Below are 26,334 nucleotides of genomic sequence, written 5' to 3' on the forward strand. Positions count from 1 at the left end.
ATTCGTGGTTGTTGTAGTAACACGAATCGCGAGAGTCAATGACTTCTTCGTTTAGTGGTGGTAGGTCATGTTTCTTTGTTTAAATTTTTCTGCTTGGTTCTCACCCTCTCTTTGAATTTTCACATATTTACCCTTAGGCTTGACTTTAATACGAGCTTTTAACGGTAACCACTTTCCATCCACAACCAACCTCCTTATTCTCAAATGCAATTATATTAAGAATAGCAGGGAGCATCGTTGAAAAAAGAAAAAGGTGGTAGAAAGAAAACGCGCGAGTTTTATTTCAAGCAAATTGTGGAAGGTTACTCTTTATACAGTTGCTTTTATTATGAATACGCGATCATCGAAAATAGAGGTGGAAGAAGAAGAGGGAGGAGATAGTCGTAAATTCTTTTTTTCGTTGCCGAAACGAGAAACTCGTTCTCCTGACATCGTATGACGTAACTTTAATATATTCCCTTTTTATTCGTAGCTTTTGCGAAAAACTTCAATATCGTATATCCTCGTTTTCGAGAACGGTGTCGATTAACATCCAGAGTATTCCTCTCTTACCATAGAAATTCTCGCTATCGTTGATCGACTACGAAATATCTGTGATATTGGACGATTCCTTTATCGATCGTTAATGTCTGTTCTTCGTGTGAACCGTTCTTCATCTTCAAATAGGCCGGAGAAAGTAATAACCTTCGGAAATACAATATATGCTAGTACAAGACTTTCAATTTAACGAGCGATCATATAGGGGAAAAGATGATGATAACATATAATAAAGATATTTCGTGACGTTTACATACGTGATCTAATAAAATATTCCAAAATATTATCGATAGAGTGTTGTTCCTTCAGTAAGAAAGATTGGATAGGAAAATTGGACTCGATGTAAGATCAACTATTATCTATACTGTTGACGAAAGGAGGAGATCGATATATATATATATACTATAATATGATAGCAGATCGAACTTTCAGAAGGTCTACTGCTACTGCTGCTGCAGCTATTTGAAAAAGTATCGACGTAATAGCAAGGATGGACTATCGAATTATAAAACTTCTTGAGAGAAGGAAGAGGTCGATTCGAGAATAGAGGTTGCCTTCTCTTCTATCTGGGAAGAGGTCCTTCAGAAGCGAGAGAACGATATCACTCGCTCGTTCGCTAAGAAAGATCAAGTAAAGACGAGAGGAGATTTAAAACGAGAAGAGACGATAGGAAAAGATAGAGAATGAGAGAGAGAGAGAGAGAGAGAGAGAGAGAGAGAGAGACAGATAGAGAGAGATGAAGAGGAAGAGTCTTGCAATTAATCATTTAGTGCTTTTATTCGATTACGCGTTGCAAGACGCTGCAAGAGAAGGTACAAGGAAGTCGATGGAATGAGGTCACCGCAAACGACCATGGCAAGGTTCATCGATCAATGTTCCAGGACGATCTTAAAGGATTTTTAAAAGATGAACGGACTGCTGCTGCTGCTGCTACTACTGATGCTGGACGGATAGACGAAATTATTTGTCGCCGTGATGTTGTTGCGCAAGTCGTCGCTTTTTCGAGAAACCAGGATCGGGTTAGGTGGATGAAAGGATCTGTTTGCAAAGAAGAGGGAAAGCGCGCTTCGTCGAGTCCTAATTCGGTTGGTCGGATCGTTAGGGCGGTATTCAAGTGCGAGTCGCATTCAAACTGACTTTCTTCTTGCTAACGTTTTCTCACTCTATCTCTTTCTCTCTTTCTATCTTTTTGCTTTGCCGTTACTCTTTCGTTCTCGTGGCTCTCGTGTACGTCGTCCTCAGGGAAAAACTGTCATCCTTCCTCTTTATCTTTCCCTCTTTCTCTTTATCTCTCTTTCTCTTTTAGATCCTCTATTTCTTTTGCTTTATATCTCTTGCCTTGTTCTACTCCCTAGCCGCACTTCACTATACTTCTTTTCGAGTTTTCTCGCGCACGAAAGGTCGTCGCGATCCAGAAGAGAGAGAGAGAGAGAGAGCTAAGGGACGAGAGAACAAGTTTCCTTGACCCATTGAGTTTGCTTACCATTTCGGTTTTCCCCCCTTCTTATACTTACTGACTTTTTTTCCTTTCTTTTTTTTTCTTTTTTATCCAAACTTTTTTTTTCGTCTTACCTTCTTGCTTGCTCGCCGAACAAATCATTGACAAGATTCGCAACAGCGAAAACAACAATCCTCAAACGTCCGATATTTTCTCTCTCGAGCATCGAATCGAGAAAAGAAGAAGAAAGAGTGTGTGAGAGAAAGAGAGAGAGAGAGAGGAACCGTAAAGAAACTTGGAAACTCGTCTTTGTTATTGGAAGAGAAAAGAAGAAAAGTTATTTTCAACGATTGAGCTATACTCAACGTTGGTTGTTTCTCGATTTCACAGATCGAAGAAGAAATTCGACAACTGTAAAGTGTGACCGGTGATGATGATGATGATGATAATGATGAAGATCGTGCGGAGATGAAAGAACATAATACTAATTGATATATAAAAATAAAATAGGAGAAGAAAGACAGTTGTTGTTTTGCCTATTTGTTTCGTGTTGGAGGAAGTAGAAATAAGAAAACAGATAAAACAAGAGAAGAAGAAAAAAGAAACTCTCTTATTAAATCTATACTTCATCGTGTAAAACTGTAAACTGGTAATGGAAGAGAGTCATGATAAATAATAACTTGTGATTATGAGTGACGAACGCAAGATAATTCGTTTTTATTTTTTCGTTGATATCGATTCGTGTTGTATCCGTTGTTAAAAATTGATCTATCGAGTAACGGGAAAAGTCGATAAGGGAAAAGAAGAAAAAAACTTCTTATCTCCGGAGTGTGTATTTTGTTTTTCTTCTTTTTACTCTTACTATATATCCGTTTCTTTCTATTCCTTGTTCATTTTCTTGCCAATTCTCTCACTCTCCATCTTTTTCTCTGGCACCTTTTCACCTTTCTCCCTCCGTTTGGTTTCTTGTGCGCGCGCGACGACGACGACAACACGTCGGAAGGGAGAAAAGCTCCCCTTTTGCGAGAAGAAGACGCGTACCCAGGAAAGCGTGCGGCCGTTAGGTCCGCACCGCGTGACATCATCGTCCGGGATCGTGCGAGAAACTCGCCAAGAAGCTGGAGAACCAAAGACGAGGAAAGACGACGGATTCAAGGTGGAAAGAAAAATGCGGTGTCCTTCCCTCGCCGTTTTCGTCGCCGTCCTAACGACCATACGAGCTCAAGGTCAGTCGTTTTCTTCCTCTATCTCTATTGTTTTTTTTAATTCCCCCCACCACCATAATATCTCTTTCTTTCATTCTATTATTTATACATTTTCGATGCCCTATTTTACGATGCGTATATCCCCTTTCTATTTAATTTGTTTTTACTTGCCTACTTTTTTAAAATACTTTTCTTACATTAGATCCGTTTATCTCTTTAATTATTAGTTAACTCGTTACTTATACTTTTTCTTTTTTTCCTTTTATTTTTCTTCTTCTTCTTCTTTTACTTTTTTTTTCTATTTTTTTTATCTCTCTTCCTACCCTTTCCATTTTCTTCTCCTTTTAATACTAGTAACGTTCGTTTTCCATCGTCTTTCTTTCACGAACGATGAGACTATTCTCCATCCTTTGTTCTCGGTAAATCGGATCAAAGTATTCAACCACCGCGCAAAGTTTTATTTCTTTTACCCGATTTCGCGGCTCTTATTCTTCTTTTCGACTCACTAGCCAGATAAAATATATTATATATACATGTATATATATATATATATATATATATTTATATGCCATTTATTGTATATATTATATATGTATATATTTTTATTATCGTTGTTGTTCATAGGCATTACATTTTTTTGACAATTATGCCGTATTTTTCTCTCTCACTCTCTCACTCTCTCCCTCTCTCTCTTTCTCCTTTTCTTTTTAAAATAAAAATTCGCGCGTCGAAATTCAAATACATGGCTTTTCTGGTATCCCCGAGAAAAGAGCATTGTCGAGGTATGTCCATTAATCATGACGCGGTGCTCTGAACGTCCTAAAAACAACAATATTATTTTACCGAAGTTATGCCCCGCCCTGAAGCTTTTTTAAGCTAACGAACTTTCCATGCGGAGCTTCGGTTATTCGTCATGCGAAACAGATTCCTCTACACTTTTTACCCGTTCCTTTTTTTCCCGTGATTTTCACTCGAGAAAAACAAACGTTCGCTTTTCCTTCTCCTCTCTTTCTATCTCTTTCACTCTCTCTCTCTCTCTCTCTCTCTCTCTCTCTTTCTTTCTTTCTGTCTCTCTCAAGCAGAAACGATTAAGCCTCGCGTTACTACTTCAACGTACTAATTTCTGTTCGTCGTTTCGTACGTATTCTTTGCAAAGATGTGTATTTTTATTTTCAATAAAGCTCGTTAAGTTTTTCTATTCGACGTATATTACTGTTAACGTTTTCATTTTTTACCCTACCTGGGATAAAAGAGTGATGCGCTTTTTATTCAAAGATTAAAGAAACAGAGTGAGAGTGAGAGAGAGAGAGAGAGAGAGAGAGAGAGAGAGAGAAAAAAGGAGGATGAAAGAGTAGTAGTACCTGATTAATAAAAATGGTTATTAAGAACTCTGCTTTCTAGTGCTTGTTAATTTTTTGCAATCTCTGAAATATAAGCTTTTGGATACGATTGTGTCAACGAAAGGGTTTTGGGAAAGCACACACATATATACCTATGTGTATATGTATGTGTGTGTGTGTACGTGTATGGATACCCAGGTCATATGTGCGTCATCGTGAATACGTTTCTTTGCTCTTTTGGATTGCTTTTTTTTCAATGCAGGCAGAAAAATTGAAAAGAAAGAAATAAAGAAGAGGAGGAGGAGGAGTAGGGAGGAGGAGTGGGAATATAGAGAAAACAAGAAAAAAAATATATACGGCAACTCGACGAAGCTTTAAACGACCGAATCCTAGGTTATTCTTCATACGCTCGTATATACGTGGCACGTTTCCTCGACGTACATGACTTTTACGCTTCGGAACATATGCGTTTTTGGTATAACAAAACTCGATGCAAAACGCGTTTTCACTCTCTCTCTCTCTCTCTCTCGATCCGTCCTCACCTAATATCCACTACCTTTCACCACTTTTTGACGCGTCAATTTTGAACTCCTGCTTGCAAACGTTAGCACAATTCTACACATTGGACAAACTTATAAGCACACGTCGTATAGATAAAACACATACACATACGTGATCATTATGATCACTCTACATATATACATATAATTATGTATACTTTATATATATATATATATATATATATATATATATATATGTATATTACGTACACGTGTTGTATATTTTACTCTATAGAAAAAAAGAGATATTATTTTCATTTTTTTTCCCATTGTTATACATCTCAACGAACAACATTTGCTATTAATCGTAATATTGTTTTTTTGCATGTGCACTGTTATTACATTTGTTACTTATTGACTTGTATTTTAAAATTATTTGCGTGTTATTTGTTGAGCTTAACATATGAGAAAGAATAAGAAAAGACAAATTAAATGATAAACAACACAAAGTTCTCATAAAGAAAAGAAAATTAAAAAATTAAAATGAAAAAAACACATAATAAAAATGGAAATTCAGAGAACGAGTAAACGTGCGTGCTGATGATATTCTTCGCACGGTTATATATAACGGATAACCTATTATAATGTCTACTGCCGAAACAATCAACGTTTTTCGTCCTATAATACGGTAGACTTTAATAAACGTGCTGAACTATAAATCTCAATCGCATGTCCATGAGTATGAGAATATTCTATGATATCCGCTAGTATATACGAAAATTTCTTTCAAAAAAATACACTTTTCGTTTCGTGAACGACCCAACGAACAATGTGATTTTCACATAAGAGAGATAAAATTATTTTTAAAAATTATGTGATTATGGAAAAAAAAATAATATAAACGAAACAAACTTCGCGAATTATTATTAACAGATGTTCCCAAACGTTTGCGACATTATAAAAAAAGAAAAAAACAAATCATATAAATTGATGGAATAAGATTTATCGATGTGTAACAGTTATGATAATTATTTGAAAAAAATTCCTAGAAACTGTGATTCGGTGTTGGTTATTGTTAATCGGTTATAGTAAGAGCAAAAAAATGATAACGTACGATAAAGTAAACATAATAAACTCGTATAAAAAAGAATTCGAGAAGGTCGATGAGAGGAGTCAAGATCGTGCGACCTACTAGGTCGCAATTCTTCCTTTTATGTAATCGGATTGATGGCACGCGTTGCTTCAGAGCTAAGAAGAAAGTGGTATGTAAGCACGTGCAATAAAATCGGTCAGGCGTGCTTTCGAGAATTACGAGTTCCCCTTCCTGCAATAGGGGAAGAGCTTTGTCTCCTTCGATTCACTTGGATCATGCGGTGTTATGTTCGCCATACGGACTACGACAGCCGGTGGTTTGGTGTCAGGTTCGCGATTTTCTTCCTTACCAATGGCACGTGCCTCTTTTTACGGTCTTCTTTTCTTCCCTTTCTCCCTTTTTTTTTTCCTTTCTTCCCTTCTTTAAATATACCGGATTCTCTCTCTCTATCTTACTTTTTTAAATATATTCACTTAGCATGGGGTTATCGGTTGGATTGTCTAGAAAATCAAATTAGGATACCTGTATATGTTGTTTAAATACCGTTAAATAAATTACTGTTCATCTCATAGATATAATTATCGTTATTAAATTAATATTTAATTAGACTAATTTTTTGAAAAAGATACTTGAAATAAAACTGGTATAGATTGAAATAATAATATTTATTTACTGATAAGGAAAAAAATTTTTATAAACGAAATTATGAAAATAGTCACGTTAGTGTTTCATCGCTATAACAATTGTCTTTCTTATCGAGACAACGTACGACGTTTAATAAGAGTTTGATAAGCGATGTAGTAATACGATGAAGTAATTCTTCAAAGGTAGAGACTTCGTCATTTGAAAGAGGATGAGGAGGGTAGAGGGAGAAGGGGAGAGACTGTTGAATTTCGCCGTAAGAATCGCTAGCTTACGAGTAACAGCACTCGGAGAGGGGAAGGGGGAGGGCTGGGGGGTGGAGTCTTATTAAACCTTTCAAGTACGGAAGCAAAGTTTCGCCTAGATTCGTCTGATGCAACGTCGGGATGGAAGCACCGTTATTTAGTTTTATTTGGTTAAAGGGCGAATTACGTTTTTTCTTTTTTCACTTTCGACGAACTTTTTTTTCCCGTGAATAATTAGCATTTAATTGTTACAAACTTAAGAGGTTAAATTAAAATAGGGAAATGATATTATTGAATAGTTTGGGTTCGAATATTTAAGTTCGTGTAAAAAAGAAAAGATATATGATTGTAAAACAGGGTTACAGGAAGAGTAAAACAGTTACAGAGTCAAAAACGTTTATGTCCACCACTGTGTGTTAATAAATTGCGATGAAATGCTCGTTGACCGGTACTTGAGCTTGTTTCGTACCCTCTCAGCAATGAAATTTCGTGTCGAGTAATACTTATGGTTAAAATGTCGTGGATTAAAAAAGTAGAACAAATAGTTTAGTATCATAAAGAGAAAGAGAGAAAGGGAGAGAGAGTGAGATAACGGTATAATCGTAAATAGTCCCTTAATTCGAGAAATAAAATTGCATGCTCGTACGAGCAACGCGCTATTATGTTACGGAGCATTGGGCGTCACATAGCACGTGACCCCACTGCGGTTTCCAGGGTTAATTGTATCGATTCGATATAGCCTCGATGTACCATGAATTTTCTCTCCCGTATCGTGGGGGACGTTTGGGATTATCTCGATTGGCCCCGATAACTTTTGCATCCGGTAGGAGAACGCGATTTGTGCTAGATCGCAAAGAGAATTTCTCGCGTATCCTACGAAATATGTGTGTGCGTGTGTATGTTACTCTTTTACGATTGCTTTAATGTTCAAACCATGATTTTTCTATTTCTATAATTTGTTATTCCAGTTTTTCATATTATTCCCCTTATTCGTAGGATGAATGATGAATTATGAATGAAAACTTGTCACAAAATCGTACTGATCGTACAAATAATTAATCCTGAGATATATGTTCATCAGTGATAGGTTGTTTCTTGATCGTCATTTTTTAATGGAGAATGAGATTTTGTAAAATTTTATATAGTTGATGACCTATTTTAGAAAAAAGATAATTTTTCATAATCTAATGATCTATATCATAATGAAGATTTAAATTATTCTCATATTTTAATATTTATCACGATTCACACCACAGTATTGGATACTAATTTATGAATTACTAAAGTAGTGAAGGGAATCGTTTCTATCGGTAAATAAAAAAAAAAGATTAATCTCAAATTTCAATAATAATTGGCTTCGTCTCTTCCGCTAAACAATTGTCTTTCTGTCACCATAATGCTGAAAAAAAGAAAAAAAGAAAAAAGAAAAAAACATGAAATTCGAGCTTTGCTTTTAAAACAGAGGCTTACGATAAAATGGTGGATCAAATGACGCCTTGCTATTATTTCGCGGTGATTAATATGGAAACGACCGTAGGGAGTGTGTAGGGAGGGAGGGTATAGGAAGGGTGTGTAGAATTATATATGCTGCTATCAAGCAGTACGAGGATACACGTTTAATTGAAACTTTGCATTTAACTTAATAAGAATGAAACATTGATTCGTTGATGAATGATCGTATAACATGGTTATTCATAACATTGATTACAATCCCTTTTTCACGATGAATATTAGAAAAGATTCAATAGTAGGGATCGATGTTGTTAACATTTTCAATCTTATTGTTATCGTGACTATAGTTAGCTTATAGTAAAAATCCAACAATCGCTTGAATTCTATTTTATATGTATTGTAGTAACTATATATGTGTACAATGTATTTTCACATTGTACATTGTTTGGTAAAGCGAGGATTGCAATGTCGGCTTATGTATTATCCGTGTTATAAAATTTATTGCACACGTACACGATCGTATTACTGAGCATATTAAAAGTGTTATTATTACTATTATTAAAAATACTTCATATATATTATATATTTAATATAAAAAATAATTAAACACAGTTAATAGAATAATATTTATTATTCATTACTATTCACGGCACAGATTATATTTTCAATTATTTAAAAAAAATAAGAATACTCGTGAGAAATTTCATTGTACAGGAAAAATACACATTCGCGTATGCTTGCCTTAGAATGAAATAATTAAAAAAAAAGAAAGAGTTAAATTCGGAAAAAGAAAGTAACGTTAATTGTGTTCTACTCGATGATTATCATTAGTAAAAAAAAAAAAAAAGAAAGAAGAACCATGAAAAAGAATACGAATAGCAATCGCTATCTTGGTAGATATCCCGGATATATTTCTCCAAATTTCTGTGGTCTCACACGGAGAACCCTCACAGAAGGGATGCTCTGCAACTTTTCGTTTCAGCATTGCAAATTGTTTGGCACGGGTTTCATGAGTCGGGGTTTCGTTGCTGCTTTTCCTCGTTGTGCTCTCTTTCGTACCAAGGATACCGCAGGTAGCGTACCATTTTCGTATTATCTTTCAATTTACTCTCTTCTTTCCGTCTCAATCTCTCTCTTTCTCTTCGTTTTTTTTTAAATTGCGAAAGCAAATGTGAATTTTCTTTCGAATTTATTTTCTCTCTCTATATATATTATTTCTATTTCCAACAAAAAAACATTAAGTGTTTGCGTTAGATTCATCGATACCGGTACGAGTAAGTATAGGCATGTTAATCTTCTATTTCGAATCCTCAAATTATTAGACAATAATCATTCAGTATTATTTCTATTGTTTCGGTGTTATTATTTTTTAAATATTTATCCGTGTTTTTCAAACATTTGTTCTTTGAAATTGTTTTAAAAAAACGATATAATATAATTATTATGATAGTCGTGTTGAAATCTTTTCAAAATATGTTACAATGTAGATATGTGATAGAAGTAAGTAGTAAGTAATGAATATTTTCGATGTAAGTTTATAGTATAGTCATTTATTACAAGCAACGTATTCATACTTTATATTCGTTTAGTTAATAATTATTAATTGATCAGTGTGTTTAATTAATATTACGAAGAGAATTATATTCGATAAATTGTTATATTACATTTCACTTTCATTTTAACAATAAATAAGTTAATGAAAAACATGAAAATCATAAGATAATAGAATATTACAGGTTTGGAAAGTGAATTTATTATTGGTGGCGAATATATATAGATATACATCTATTTCCTTAGGGTTGAAGGTGACGAAAGAAAACCACATGATGGCGGACAATAGATCGTCATGGGAGATGGTACGAAATCACGCGGAGCGCGGTTTATTAGGTAACTTTTAATTAACGAGACTCGATAGTTGGTAGAGAACAGAATCGGGGGGATGAGAAGAATGGTCGTGGTGCCCTTTTGCTTGCAAAAAGACGTCGTTCGCCTCCGGGTTAGAAATGTGTATGTGTGTGTGTGTGTGTGTATGTGTTCGTAGGTGGGACGGGTTTCACTATTAATCAGGCCTCTTCCAACTACTCCTACCCGATCGTTTACACGATCCTCTTCCGAGTTGCGAACAATTTTAATCGACGGGCTTGAGTTTAATTTTTGATCTAATTAGAGCTTGCGGACGATCTTACCAAAAGAGTGGAAGTGAGAGAGAGAGGTAGTGTGCCCGAAGAAAATCGACGATTTGAGGGATGGTGAAAGCAACGATCCGAACACGTTTCTCTCCTGTCAAGTAACCCACCAGTTCTAAACTTTTCAGGTTTATGTAGAACGAAACACCAAACAAACTGTGCAACTATTTATAATATACAATATATATATAATATCTATAGCGTTTTATGTGATTTTATAAGAAACCTCGAAGGTCGATAACTTTTTCAACGATACTCTTACTCTTTCTTACTTCTTTCTCTCTCATTCCTTGTCGATCTTGTTTGCGGTCTAGGTCCGGTTCAATCCAATAAGCATTTCAACTTTTTCATTGAATTAGTGGCAAAACGGGTGGTAACGGGGTACATACATATCAACGCTTTTTATCTAAAGAGGGGGGGGGAAGAGGGAAACAAAAACAACAAATAGAAAAACAAAGAAGAGAAAAGAAGTTTAATTGGGTAGGAGAATATTTTCGCGAACAAGAATTGTTCGTAACCCGTGAAAGCCTTTAGACGTAAAGCGATAGAGAAATTTGTTAAATCTAATTTTTACCTTTGTAGGTATGTATGTATATACACATACATCATCTTTTCTCAACTAATGCGTTAGTTGATAGTACAACATATCTTTGTTTTTATCTAATTACGTTTCGTTTGATCTGTAACATAGGGGTTTTCTTTTTTTTTTTCATAAAGAAAGGAAATGGAAGTTTAAAGGAGTCTATCCTTATTCACTCAACCTTGTAAATATTTAACATCGTCAAACGCCGCGTTGCTACTATTTTCCGTTCTTTTTGTTTCCTATCCCTTTTTTCCCTCTTTTCCCTATTTTCCAACCCTATTTTCATCGAAGATCACGCTCAACCTTACCGGGTACCGGGAGTGAAAGCTATATTTTCATTCATAATTTAGTAACGCGTCAAGATGGCAACAAAGTACAAGATCGCAAACTTACGTCTCGTCATCGTAGTCGTTATTTATTTATTTATTTTTGTATATTTTCCTCGTCGTAGACGAAAGTACTTGGAATTTCATTAGCTCGAAGGAAGATTTATTTAACATTTAAATTTTAACATATTCAAGCTAGGTAGGTGAACGGTGGAATATGAGAATAAGGATAATCTGATCGCGGCAGCATGAGTTTCGTGAGTACTCAATAAAGTAAGGGGCTAACAAGGATAGGACGAATCGAATTATAAAAGGTAAATAGATAAGTACTCGAGGAACGTAATGGGCAAAACGGGATTCTATGATTGGAGAACCGGCAATTAACGAAGGCATGCCAGACTCACCCGTACAGCTGAGCCGATACACGCGTTCTATGTGAAGGCATTGGTAAAGGTAAGGGGTAAAGGTAGGGGGCCAGGATGAACATGTATTCACAGGACGAGGAAGGTTCTGTGAGGCTCGTGGCTCTAACAGTGCTCCTTTCGATGCTTCCCACGGATATGAATTCTCGTGCATTGTGCTCGGAGTGAAACGATCGACAACGAGTGAGTGGTTCGTTGATCGAATCGGGACCACACCGTCGAAGCGATTCTCGTCGAATCGAATGTATCCTCTCCTCATCGTTTGGTTCAGTTGAGCGTGATAACGATTTGCTAATCGGTATTGCTCGTGTTTGTACCGAATGCACGCCGAGTGCATCAGTTAAAGTTCCTTCCAAACCTAGGGGGTGGGGAAGGTAACCTATCTACTCTATGAGAAAGCAACTCTAAGTTACGATCCTCTTCTAATCGTGATACTTGGGTGATAAGCACGAATTGCCTCGTCGAAGCTTTACAACCTAACGAATAAGTTTGTAAGGAACGTGAGTCTTCCTAGCAGACGTGTTTAACATGATCCCACGTAACGCACTAGCGCAAAAAGGCGATATGAACGTAAGGTTTACTTCACGTGTGTGCCGAGTTTTACGAAGGTAGCGAGTGTTTTCCTCTACTACTCTCGGTCTGTGTACCTCTCTCTTTCTCTCTCCCTCTCTCCCTCTCTCCTCTCTCTTATTCGTCGCGAAAAGAACTCGCGAAAAGTCAAAGTAGTATTTCCACGCTAATTAAAGAACGCTAAGTAGTCGAGTGGTTTCCGCTACTGAAACGAGCACGGCCACCACCACGTCACGGTGCTCAACTTTCGAGGCGCGGTTTTGCACGGAACGAAATCTATCGTGTGCAGCTAGCGCACTACTCTTTCCTCTCTCTCTCTCTCTCTCTCTCTCTCTCAAGTATTCGCCTAATTAAATTCCTGCAGACACGTATCTAGGAGTCTACGTGCACAGATATGCGCGCACGAGCGCGTCCACCAGCTCGACCAACGTTCACGCAGTCGTAATACGTTCGGGGAGTCGTAGAGGGTTGCTTTTCTTGACTTCTTTTCTTTGAAACTCGTGCGAAAGAAACGACCGCCGAGACGAACAAATTTTTTTTCAAAAATAACTGTTTCTTTTTATATTCTTGAATTTCTTTTCTCGACAAATTATTTTACCAAAGCTCCTCATGCTAAGGAGAATACGAGATCGAAAAATCATTATATTCGATACGTTTCTATAAAATTCTCGATGTATTATTTCTCATTTTCATTGAGAGGATGACAAAATTTTAGAATGGAATATACGAATAGAATATAAAATATGTATACACATTTATATATATATATATTTTCAAATATGAATTAGTGGTATCGGGATGCATCGATTTGACCCTTTAAAACGAATAACCATGACTCTGGTCTATTAAAGATAAATCGAGCTATCGTTAGTCGTTTGCAGAATTCGTTCGTTCGTCGTTCGTTATCGACATAGATGTCAATACACGTCCCGTCAATTTATCCAAAACTTATTTACAAACCCAAATGCGCATCGTCCGGAGCAAACGACTCTTTTATTTGTTGCCATTGTAAGTTTTATACATATATATATATATGTTATGTAGAAGTATTTAACTCTCGGTATTATTTCCATTGCTTGTATTTAGTAATTTAACAAACGTCACGTTTAGGTATGCTCGTTAGTATACGTTATCCGAAATGAAATCCATGTCGAGATACATATATGTGTGTGTGTGTGTGCACGTGTGCGTATTCCCAAGAAGGGAGTTTGGATTCCTGTTTTCTTCAATTCCTTTCTCGTTACCTCCATCAATAAAAGTCAAGGCAAGAATCCGGCTTTATGACAGCTCGGTTCGATCGCATTGACCTGAACTTCGAAAGACGTAATACGAGCACGAAAAAAAAGAAAAAGGAAAAACACGAAGTAAGAGAGAATTCTATGCAGGGGTTGTAGGGATATTACAAAATTCTTTTTCGTAGATATTATTTGACTTTTTTCCTAGTTACGTCTAGTTTCTGGTTTTTTCTTCGTGATATTCATTTTTTTTAATTTTCGACTTACCTCGTTTAAAATACAAAACGAAAATGGTTCGCATGTTAGATTAGAAACGTTTTCGCATCTTCATGATTGGAGAAATTGACTGACGTGTTATCGCGTTTACATATTTGGGCACTATGAATGTTTTACTTCATTGCAGCGTGTTTCTCAATGATTACCCGTTCCGGTCACACGGGCTCGAAAATAGCCTCTCGTACAAGCACCGAATGTAAACAGTTTCCCCGACTAGAATTGTACATTGTTCGAAGTTGTAGGCGGTCGTAGTTCGTTCCTTTGCTCTCGTTTAACGTATTTCAAGACCTTATTATTCTTCCTGCAACGGAGCAATCCTTTATTCCTTCGTTCTTTTAAATCTCAACGTTTCTTTATATAAACGATGGGAAACTGTAAAATTAACGTTCAAATTTACGAACGTTCCCCTTCATCGTCGACGTTCAATGATGTTTCTCGTTATTATTCAACGAGTCCTTTTTCTGATAGTTTTTTTTTTCAGTTTCTATCCCTCCCCACCATCATTTTCTCTATTCTATTTTGAATCAAAATGATTAGGAGATATAAATGATATTTTTTTTCCTTTTATTTCTTTCATTTTTTTTTCAATTACTCGTCGAAACGATTATACCGTTATTTTTGCCCGATTTGAGATTTCTTTCTCGTTCTCTTTCGCATCGTCATGCTTCGGTCGCTTCCCTTTATGCTTTAGACGACGTCGATCTTCCTTTCGGCACACTTATCCATCGATCTTGCTTTCAGTTTTCGTTGCCTTTCATCGAACGCGCGAGCTGCCTCAGGTCGGCGTTGAGGGATCGGCTGGCTCGAGGCAAGACCGAACGGACAATTTATCTTACGTATGCTCGATAGCTCGATAAAGACGCGTTGCAAGCAAACCTGCCTCCTGGGGATGCCAATTAACGCTGCGGCAACAGCATATCCGTATATCGTGACGACATTGAAGAAGGACGTATATAAATCCTTTTCAAAATAATATATCCAACCCCCCCACGTTTTATTTCGATATTTTTCGGTAACGTTGTTTCCGCTTGTAGAGATAAAAAAAAGGGATATATAGGGATAAAGAATACCTAGTTTTAAACAACTTTACCTAATTTCTAATACAAATTTCAAGTATTCGACATTTATAGCATCAATTTATCTCGAGAAATAATAACGTATTCGATTCGAAGTAAATTGTTTTGAAATAATCGATGACAAATCGTATCGTCGATCAATTCTTAAGTATTATTAGGTATAGCAATTATATTTTTGATAGGTTGTTATTAAATTCGTTGTATCCAAAATCATCATCTATTTATGTTTGTCAAGAAATTCGATAATTGTCTGAAATATAGATTCATTCAATGTCATAAAAAATAACGAAGAATAACGTATATATAATTACTTTATAAATAAATACTAAATTAGTTTAAAAAAGTATTGAATCAATTGTTACTAACTAATAAAAAACACAAATATTCTACCGTTTTAGAGAAGGATTTTCCATAGTTTAAAGATAAAATATCTTACGTAACGATTATATACTCGTCGATGGAACGTTGAGTTACTTACTCAACATTTAAACGGTTAATATTTCATTCGGATAATTTGGTCTCGGCAGTCACACCTACCGTTGCATAATGTCGTCCGTTGACCATAATAGACGAGCGAACCTTCAATCTCGTTTACATGTTCAGTCGATCCATCGACGATCACTTCCGTTCGATTCGAGATATATATATATATCTACATACGTACATACCTTTTATGTATATATGTTAATACATACATACATATAGAGAAGTAGGTGGTAGGTGCCTATCCAGTAGCTAGCTAGCTAGGTAGGTAGGAAGGTAGGTAGGTATACACGTATCTATCTATCTACGTTGTTCATGTTCAAGCTCCTTCACAACGTATGATGGGAAATTTTCAAAGCAGAGTGACGAGAACGAACCTTCGGTATAGATACTCTCTCTCTTTTAAAAAAGATACTCTTTCATTCTCTCTCTCACTCTCATTTCGATAGATATGATAGTTTATTAAGGTCGAGATACGAATGCCGATGGGAATTGCCAATGGGAATGCCCGATGAAAGAGGAAGCAGCACGTTTCATAAATATCGTTATTGGCGCGCAGGGATCCAAATGTCACGGACAGAACTCATACGTTTTCTCTTTTTTTTTCCTTTCGTTCTTCTTTCCATTCGGTTCTTTCTCTCTCTCTCTTTCGGCGTCTGTGTTCACGTTTTTTGTACCCTCTCTCGTAACGCATTGGGAAGAGCGTCGTTTCACGTCGGAACGCGAACGACGAACGTTCGGGCAGGAACGAAAAGGGGCGTAAACGGAGCGACGGACCCGGACCGGGCCGCGTTGCGCTTCTGCTGGAGGCGGTAAATTTTGAAGAACTGACCGAGGGAAGTGCTTTCGAAAAATGTTCCCACCTTCGACCAGAGTTTACTACTCCACTCTCTCTTTCTCTCTCTTTCTGTTTTTATAAAACATCGAAGCGTTTGAAACGACATAAATGCCGCTCGACTTTTACACACCTATACCGTGTGTGTTTCGTTTTTCTTCGAAGGCGTATCCACGATTTTCTATATTCTTTCTTTTCACTCCATTCCTATTTCTATTTCTTTCTTTCTTTCATTTCTTTATTTCTTCGATATGTTTTACAGCTATAAATCGTAACCTATGATCGTCAGGGATAGGTTACAGTTATCCGAAAACTATAAGAATTTGAAAGTTCATCCGATTTTACTCTCACATTTGATCATCCTTTCGTTTCTCTCTTGTCTTTTCTCATCAAACACATCCGCGTCTTGTTTCTCTCTCTCTCTCTCTCTCTCTCTCTCTCTCTCTGTTCACTCTCACCATTTCAATCGATCAAACTAGGTATTTCGTTTTTAAATCGATTTCTCTCCCTCCCCCTTCCCAAAGACAACTTTCGCTCGTATTACAGTTTTTTCTTTTCATATTTTATTTTATTTGATTTATTTTTTCTTCTTCTTCTTCTTCCTCGAACCAACAACGAGTACAACGGATACGACTTAGGATACGTCAGCGATACGCGTACGCACGTCAAACATACCGTCGTCGGCCTACCAATCCGATCCGTTCGGTAAAAGCTTTTCAATGTGGAACGCGAATGTTTGCAGTCGAAGACGTGCTTTCTTCGAGAAAAGAAAATTCAACTTCGCGCGTTGTTGCTAGGTAGATACGTAGGTAGGTAGGCAGGTGTATGTATAGATAGATGCATGTATATGCAGGTTGACAGGAGTCCCAGATTTCCGGCTTTCAAAGTTTGCGAATTTGTGAACAAAGAAAATGGCGAACGTTATGACGACGACAAAGACGAGGTTATTATTATTATTATTTGATTTTTATTTCTTTTTCATTTTACATCGACTTTCAAACGTTGTTAAAATGTTTGATTGGTAGTATGATTCATATTTTGATTGTCTTCATTAGGGAAGTTAAACGGTAGAGAGATAATATTTTAATAACATAATGGACTAAAGCGAATCAATATTGGTAAAGTAAATAGAGGAAGGCCGCTAAAGGAGAAATAACTCGAAGATGTAAACACGATGTTTGGTAGATAGAGTAGGGAACGATCGTTTGAGATAATTCTGGGTCAAAGACTTTAAATATAGTTAAGTCGAACGATGATATTCGAGGAGGCACTTTGTCAAAGAACGGCTTGTGAGAACTTACCTGACCTTACCTCTTATCTTAATGCATTTAAATGACGTTACTGATACTAAAAGATCTTAGATAACTTTCTCACTGGGTGATGGGGAAAAGGGAGAGAAGGGACGTTCTAATAATAATTATTCAAGGATTTAGATCATATTTAGTGGGTATCAAATATAATAGTTGCTTTCTTAAAATGATATATGCATATGTATGCGTATATTTTAAGAAACACATTGAAAGTGTGGATTGGCTAATGAAAATAAAGGATCGTCAAGACTGACTAACACAACCAACTCGTTTAATTGTTAACGCTTATAGAAGAGTTTGACTGTTTCTGTGAAAACATTTCTTATTCATTCGTAAGTTTGGTATTTCGCCTAAAGCGGTACAGGGCTTGGGAAACTTCGTATGTCAATAGGTACGTGCATTATTCACACAGCGAAATGAGGGTGGCGTACAGAGAGAAAGCTTACTGTCGCTTAGCATGTGAGAGATCCTACCTACCCGTCTACTGCACGTATCGTGACTGAGTTACGAATACGTGAGAGACTGCTTAAAGTATGTGTTTTGTGGGGAGCATTTAACTACCGCAAGAGCTCAAGTCAATATTTATTAAATGCGCTGTCTGTGTAGGCGTATATGCACGCCCGCCCGCACCCATCGTTTCTCCCTCTTTGTTAGTGTGCATTCCTAATCAAATTTCATGCATTCCATAGGGTGGCCAAAGAGTGTACTTTCAGTCTTTAGACGATGCTAAAGTAATCAAGAATATTCAAAAAGAATACAGAAGAGATATTTAATTGTTAGAATTTTATTTATAGACGTATTTTTTTCTTTTTCGTTTTACATTATTTTTGTTTAGATCAAAGAGAACATAAGGAGTTAGGTGACTTTTAATATTATTATTATTGTTATACTTAAATTCAATTTTCTTTCACTTATATTATTATATTCAAATTGAAAATATCGATAAAAAAATAAAGAACACTGAGAATCCTGAAACGTGCGATTTCATATTTTTTTTTATTAACCCTTTAATGTTCGCTTTCAAATATATTATATTTAATTAAGGGATTCTCTTGTTATTTATTTATTGATTAAAAATGTTTAACTTCATTGACTAAATATTATAGGTATTACGTGTCTCTATTATTTTAAATAAAGTCTATTGTTTTTAAATAAAGCTTTTTAAATGGTATTAATTAACGGAGTGGTGACAAGTTTAATTCCGCTAATGGGATCCATTTTATTAAATTTACTTGTAATCATTTACATAATGTTTGTTCGCCAATTTCTTCCTATAATCGATTGTAACAGAATGAATTTCAATCACAATTACCTTATTGAATCTTTCACGAATTCGTTTAGTTATTTATTTAAAAAAAAAAAAACAATACAAAAAATAAATGAATATAAAAATCATAAAATAATAAAAGAAACAGAATATTCGCATTATTAAATTTAAAAAGAAAATCCTACAAAAATACGAGAGTAATACATTTTTTTCTCAATAATATAAAAATAATGTATTTAATTTTAATTGAATCTATAGATAAATTGATCGAACGTTTATATATGAAATTCATTTTATAATTTATTCTTCATCATAGGCTTTGAAGCCCCACAAATGTATGCTCAATTAGGTAAATAGAAGTTCATTTTTCGTCAGTTATTTAAAATGAACAAATATAACGAAGTTAAATCGACATTGGTGTATATCAAGTGAGATACGTTTAATGAACGATATGCTCGTACCAGATTGTATCAGTTATTGTTTGAACGATGTTAGGCAAATTGAAAGATAATTAGATCATTAGAAAATTAGTTTATACTACCACCGAGTTGTTAAATTCTTTCTCATCACTAGATACTAGAAAGATTATACTTAATCACTCGAGAACACTTGAATCGTGAAAATAGGGGATAGTGAGAGCGTGAGGTCGGGAGCAGCAGGGGGGGGGAGGGAGAGGCTGATTAAATGAGTAAGAGAAAAATAAAAACAGATAGGAGAGAAAGGGATGAAATGGGTAGAAGAAGGAAAGTTGTATACTTGTTGAAAATGTATTTGTACGTATGTAAGAGGAGGTAGCCGGAGGCTCGTGGCCCGTTTCCTAGCCGAGTTACGCGTTGTGGTTTCTACGGCGAACGAGAAATTATAACAATGATTTCAATATGCCCTGAGGACTCTTACACGGTCATGTAATTAAGCTGTTCCTATATTCCATTGGGCGGAGTAGAAACGGAATTTGCTTCGAAACGATACGCATTTATACCGCTTGGCGCCTCGGTAAATAACGGGGCGTCGTTCCATAACCAACACCTCGTTTAGTTCCTATTAAATTATGTGTTATTCACAATCATCCTTTTGATTCTCTCTTAAAATACTTCCATCGCTTATTTTAATGTTTTACCTATTCTTTTCCCTCTTAATAAAATTCGAAACTAGATGGAAGAACGTGAATCGTGTTCTACCGTTTATATTTTCAACTATAATATATTTCTTTTTCCAACAATTTAACATAATTATTTCATTCGAAATCGATCCTATAAGAATTCTTTTGCTACATTTTATTTTTAATATCAGTATTATTATTATTATTATTATTATTATTATTATTATTATTATTATTATTATTATTATTATTATTATTATAGAAACGATAACGTCTTGAAATTGAATAATTCGTGCTTTCATCGATTTATCTTTTTTTAAACATCGCGTAAACCATAACGCAATTCTACCGTCGTTGTTGACCTTAATGTCTTTTTCAACATTTCCATAGATTGCGTAAAAACAATTTTGTCTTTTCATCGGAGATTAATGATTTTTTTTCATTGAAGGGTACAAATATCTAATCGTTATGAATGATTACAATAAGAATTCGAATTTACAAATTTTGTTATATGTATAATCGTACCATTTCGATATAAATGGATATCGATAACGTTCTCGGTGGGATGAAGTTATTTTATCCATCTGCGTTCCTTTTGTCCGAAACGGTAGGTACTTTGTAAATACAAATGTACGTTTGTACAATACATACGTATATACACACAAAAACACACACACATACATATTTTGTTCTTCTTGACATCGCAGATATATATTTGCTCTAAAGCTTGGACCACCCGGCTAGAAAAATATTCCACTTTTATTTTTTCTTTTTTTTTTCTTTTGCGTTATAACCATAAAATAACCTCTTTATACGGTACACTTTATCGTACTCGTTCTCGTAAAGATTATGCGTTATTCCTTTTCATTTTTTTTTTTAATCCCTCTCACGGGAAGGAAACGATTAAATTAAATAATTATTCTCATTTCTACCAAATATTAGGATACATTTTGGTATGAATTTTTCATTCCAACTTCTTCTTATGTTGAAATTTTCTTCGTCGAACACTACGAACGTTTAGACGAGAGGACGTATTAATTTAAGATAATCGTCGTGAAAGGTCAAGTATATGAACTCTAGGAACTCCCATCCCTCATCGCGGGCACGAGCTATGCTCGTTTTCAGATCGATTTCCTTTCAACAAGATTAAGGTCGAAACAATTTGCAGGTGGCTTGGGTTAGCTATATATATATATATATATATATATATATATATACCTTAACTCTCTCTCTCTCTCTCCTACCCATTGAGAGGCCATTATTTATATCCGTAAATTGATAATTAGGTTTGCCCACCGCAGCCCAAGAAAATTGATTCTCCTGGGGGTCGAGGTGGGTCCAATACGAAGTAAAGAAGGAAGGAAGGGGGAAAACGGGGTAAGGTTCCAAGCAAAGCCAAAGCCTTCGTTGTTCTCTCATCGATGTCTACCTATCCTTTGGGAGGTGCAACTTCGTTATTGCCTGGTCCTGCCAATCTTGAATCAATGGTGATTTAATTAAAGATTATGGCCAAACGAAAATTAAGATTAATCGTAGACGTTAGGTGATGTTGGTAGCTTATGGACGATGGTTTCAACGGGTTAGACGTTAAGAGAAGCTTTCGAGTCGATCGGCCTTAATTATTCCGAACAAGGGTGAGCAACTAAGAGAGTGAGAGAGAGAGAGAGAGAGAGAGAGAGAGAGATAGCCAGGAACTGCGAACGCCGCTCTCCTCATCTTCATCTTCATTGTCATCATCATCATCGTCGTCATTATTGTCATCATAGTTCGACCTCATTGATACCCAGTCACCGACATTGATGTACTTTGTCAGTGCCCACAACATCGAGAAAAGGAGGTCGAGGACAAGGAGAAAGACTGACTTTATTGGTTCAACCCTTCGAGATGGCCAACAAGGAAATATATATATAAGGAATATATATATATATATATATTCTATGTACATCTACATACTAAGTATATATGTATAGGAATATATTAGTAATTGCAAATACGATAAAATTATGTTGCCCGTAAAACGTTAATATTTCGAATTTGTATTGGTGACAATAAGTTTTTGTTGTTGTTATTATTTTTATTATTATTATTATTATTATTATTATTTTGTTGAACGATCGTATGATTCTAATGATAACGCTATAACACGTAGTCTTTATATCCGATTGTACATTGTCCATCGTTCTTCGTTTTCCCCGCGTATGTCCACACTACAATGTTCTATTTAATTAATAATTAGCTGTTTACGGATAATCCGATCTTATCACTACGATATCGGAAATCGATAGGTATGCTATTTGGAAAATTTGCGTTTCAGTAACTCGGGATTTTAATGATTGTGTTTATGTATCGGCCGAGAGATGCGGATATTTGTTGAAACCGTGGTTGCCATGCTTATCAAGACTTAACTCAATATTTGTCGTAAGCAAATTTAGCATATTGGAATACCGATTAACCTCGATAACTCGACTCGTCCTAGTCCTAGTCATAGTCCTTGTCCTGGTCCTAGTCCTCGTCTTGGTCATTAGATTTTCTCGAAAAGTAAAAGATAATCAATTTTGTTAAACGAAATGAAAAGGATAAGAATTACTTTTTAAAGAACAATCAATTCTTTTCCTGTTGCTATTTGCTTAGCTTTACTTTCCATTCGACAAAATGGGCAAATTCATTGGATAGAAAAATGTTTTGCGGAAAAAAAAGTAAAATCACTTTTAACAATGCAACGATTCGTCCGGAAACCGAATGTGATGAGCGAAAGAAAAACGGAAGTACTCAGGGGTCTGTCTTGGAGACGAGACACTCCTACTCTCTTCTTGAGCGACATTTGGCGTGAAATTATCGGCAAATCGTCGACGATAAAGGAAAGGAACAAAAGGTCGAGGCGATGGCGTAGAACGGATCGTAAACTTTACGACACCTTATTTCGAGTCGTAGCACACGTTTCAGTCTCATTCTCTTCTATTTCAGCTCGATCACATCGAACTACTTCGCTTCTTTCTTTTTACCCTTCTCGACCCTTTCTTCCAACACGCCTACTTTCATAGTCTAAAACTCAATCAAAAACATTTCTGCACTTTTCTAAAAATAATAACCCGATATCGCTCGTCAGACATTATTTATAATAAAACTTGTAACAAACAGATCGGATCTTTCTTTTTTTTTCTTTCTCATATCTTTACAACAGGATTTACAACCGGTCGGTTTGTAAAACTTTGATAGTACAATTACTTTTTATTATATTTTGTTTGTTTATTTTTTTTTTTTAAATTGATAAAATTATAAAATGTCTTATAATATTAATCGAATCAAGATAATTGTTTAAATTTCATTAATTAATGTCTCTGAATGTTTATTGTATATTTTATTTTATATTATTCATACCAATTAGAGAAGTTATCATTGTAATTAATAAATTGATCAATTTGATTGAATTAGAAGATTTAATAGAAGCAGGTCAACATAAGAAAGAGAGATATAAGAAATATAACCAATATCGAGAAGGAATAAATTACGGTCGAATTTGTGTATTTAATTATTACCTATTTTTTTGAATTTATCTTTACGGTTAACTAAAGTTTTGATCAAACTTAATAGACGATAATTTTCGAACGAGAATCGTATTACGTTTTTGTTTATTGCTTTAAGAATTAATCAGTAGGTACTTGGTCCGAGTACTTCAGAGTATATTGTCGAATTAACGGTGATTCAATTTAAAAGCCGTATTTGGTAAATTTTATATAATACTTTAGTTTTGTGAAATTACCCTGTTTTCGATGTATCTTCGTCGAGAATAACATAGAATAGCGTGATATTTTGTTGATAATTAATTGAAATTAAAATGCGCTGGAAACGTGTGAAAATGTTCAAAGAGAGAGAAAGATAGAGAAATATATAATTATTATTTTAACAAGTAATACGTAGGAATGTCGTTATGTTTTCGAAGCAATATAATCAATACTTATACGATTTGTACCAATTATTAATCAAATAATTTGTTTTTTAATACATTTTTTACGGTCCATGATTTTTCGAGATTCACGATTCTCGAACATTCTTGTTGATACAAAAAATATTTTACGCATGAGAGAAACTTTGATAATAAAAATAAAAAAAAAAAAAAGAACAAAAAACAAAAATAAAAAAAGACAAAAAATAATAAAAAAAGAAGGAAAAAAGGAGAAAGTGTATGTAGTACAATACGAGATCCATTTATTTCGAGTATCGCGATAAAAAATATAAAACAAAAAAATATGTATAAAATTATCTTCCTCCTGTAGCATAACAAAGAGAATCGTGTTATTTTTTTTGCGTATGTATACATCTATATGTATACGCATGATAAATACGTAGGTCGGACGTGGACGGTTGTGGAATGGTCGTCTTTTGACGAGAACAGCATTATTGAACGAATAATGCATTCTCATGGAATATTTCGGTAAATTAATTAGAAATGCATTTGGTTATTTATTTTTAAGCATTAAAAGAGAAAAATTGCGATTATCTACGGAGCTGGTTCTTTTACAACGACGGATTTCACTTCGACCTTTTGCTTTCTGACATTCTTATAGGTATCTCTATGTACGTAGACTCACACACATATACACACATACACTCACATAGACAGACAAACATAAATGTATACATAAGTACATAGTACATACGTACGGTAGCGGAGCTTCTCTATATATCACTTCGTTCGAGCTAAATCGAAAAACTTTGCCACTCGACGTACGAGAGAGGAGTGTACAGTGAATCGAAATAAAATGATAGCGGGAGATACCGGTGCAGGATTAAAGCCACGAGGTTAAAACAGTTTCGAATGTTAGGTCGTGAGTTGGGTTTCGGGTGGTGGTATAAGGGGTAGAAAAGGAAGAGAAGAGGATAGGGTATGGAAGGGAAGGGAAGCAAGCGGAAGGATAAAGACGGAAAGCAAAGAGAGTGGGAAGAGCCAAAGAGACTTCAGTGTGCTTAACCTTACCGGAAGTGGTGGCGAACGCGGCCATAAGCGGCTCATCGCGCGCGCTTCCAAAGTTCCTTCTCTCTCTCTCTTTTTCTTTCTCTTTTTACACAAATCGTCTCAACGAGCCGAGCCAACTAAGTCCCGACCCGATATTTTCTCTCTTTCTATCTTTATCTTTCTCTCGTTTATTCCTATTGAATCGCGACTAACTAGTAGAAATTTTGTGAATTGATTTGTATACCCTAGAATACGTATGTATATCTTAATAAGAAAATTGCACTTGCATGTCGTTCCAGATGGTTGAAACGAGAATATAAATCTAGTTGTAAAGAAATGCACTTTATTTGTTTGCCGACACGACGACACACACGCATCTTATTATTATTATTATTTTTCTTATTTCTTTCTTCTTTCATGAAAAACTCGACATTCAATTCGTTCATTCTTTCTTTACCCATTTTCACATTGAAAGCAAATATAATTCATGATTCCATCATTTGCTTGCTATTTGAGCTTCGTCAACGAAGCATTTAAGTTATTTTCGCTCTGCATGACGTTTATATTGGTACGGATAATGCGAGCACATTGTAATTTCTTCTACGTCGTATATATATAACGCTTGAAAACGCAGTTGCGCGATAATCGTGAAACACCTTCGATGAGTTTCGCGCTTGGAATTTACAACATTAAACCATCTTAGAGCGAAAAAGGGAATTAGTCCTGCGCTAACGGTACGGGCGCACGGCTTTCATATCACGATATTGCTTTGAAATCGGCTGTTAACGAGTTTAACGAGTTTGTCGAGTAATCAAGGGATATAGAATTTATTGTATGCCATTCGGTAAACTACTATACTATAGTCATTATTTTGTTTAGCTATCTCTATCTTTATCACTCTCTTCTGTCAAAGTATTCGATTAGTCGTTAGAGAGATATACACTTACAATAAATTTCTTGTTGCAAGTAATCTCAATCGAAAAAATAATACGTTATGTCGTTGTTGTATTGGGACTTATGGAAAATAATACGAAAACATTCGCGTTCAGTTAATCGAGCGCGAACCTTTTATCCCTTTACAAAGGAATTGCTCTTTTAGAAGAATTTTTGGAAGGAAAGAAAGAAGGAAAGAAAGAAGGAAGAGGAGAAAATTGGAAAGGAAAGTTGGAGTGTTGGGGAAAAAGTCGAGAGGTAATCGTGCGAGATTCTTTCATCCGTTTTGCGCATGGTTTCGTTTCGCGCCTTACCTTAACGGTCCGA

At 35.4% G+C, this 26,334-nt stretch overlaps 1 protein-coding gene across 4 annotated transcripts in view; it reads left to right on the plus strand.

The window, feature by feature from the left end:
• Positions 1-3,003: 3,003 nt before the first annotated feature.
• The window catches only part of LOC107074662 (neural cell adhesion molecule 2), a 206,363-nt gene continuing 183,032 nt past the window's right edge, over positions 3,004-26,334 (plus strand). For 3 of the 4 annotated variants that reach the window (XM_015336309.2, XM_015336312.2, XM_015336313.2), the window contains exon 1: positions 3,004-3,201. In XM_015336309.2, the coding sequence (XP_015191795.1) occupies positions 3,144-3,201 (58 nt within the window). In that variant the 5' untranslated portion in view covers positions 3,004-3,143. The remainder of the gene's footprint in view (positions 3,202-26,334) is intronic. The other variant, XM_089175425.1, reaches the window with a different exon arrangement.

The sequence above is a fragment of the Polistes dominula genome, unplaced genomic scaffold (genome assembly GCF_049000335.1).
Source record: "Polistes dominula isolate Pdom_NZ unplaced genomic scaffold, Pdom_raw_medaka contig_82, whole genome shotgun sequence".
Lineage (NCBI taxonomy): Eukaryota > Metazoa > Arthropoda > Insecta > Hymenoptera > Vespidae > Polistes > Polistes dominula.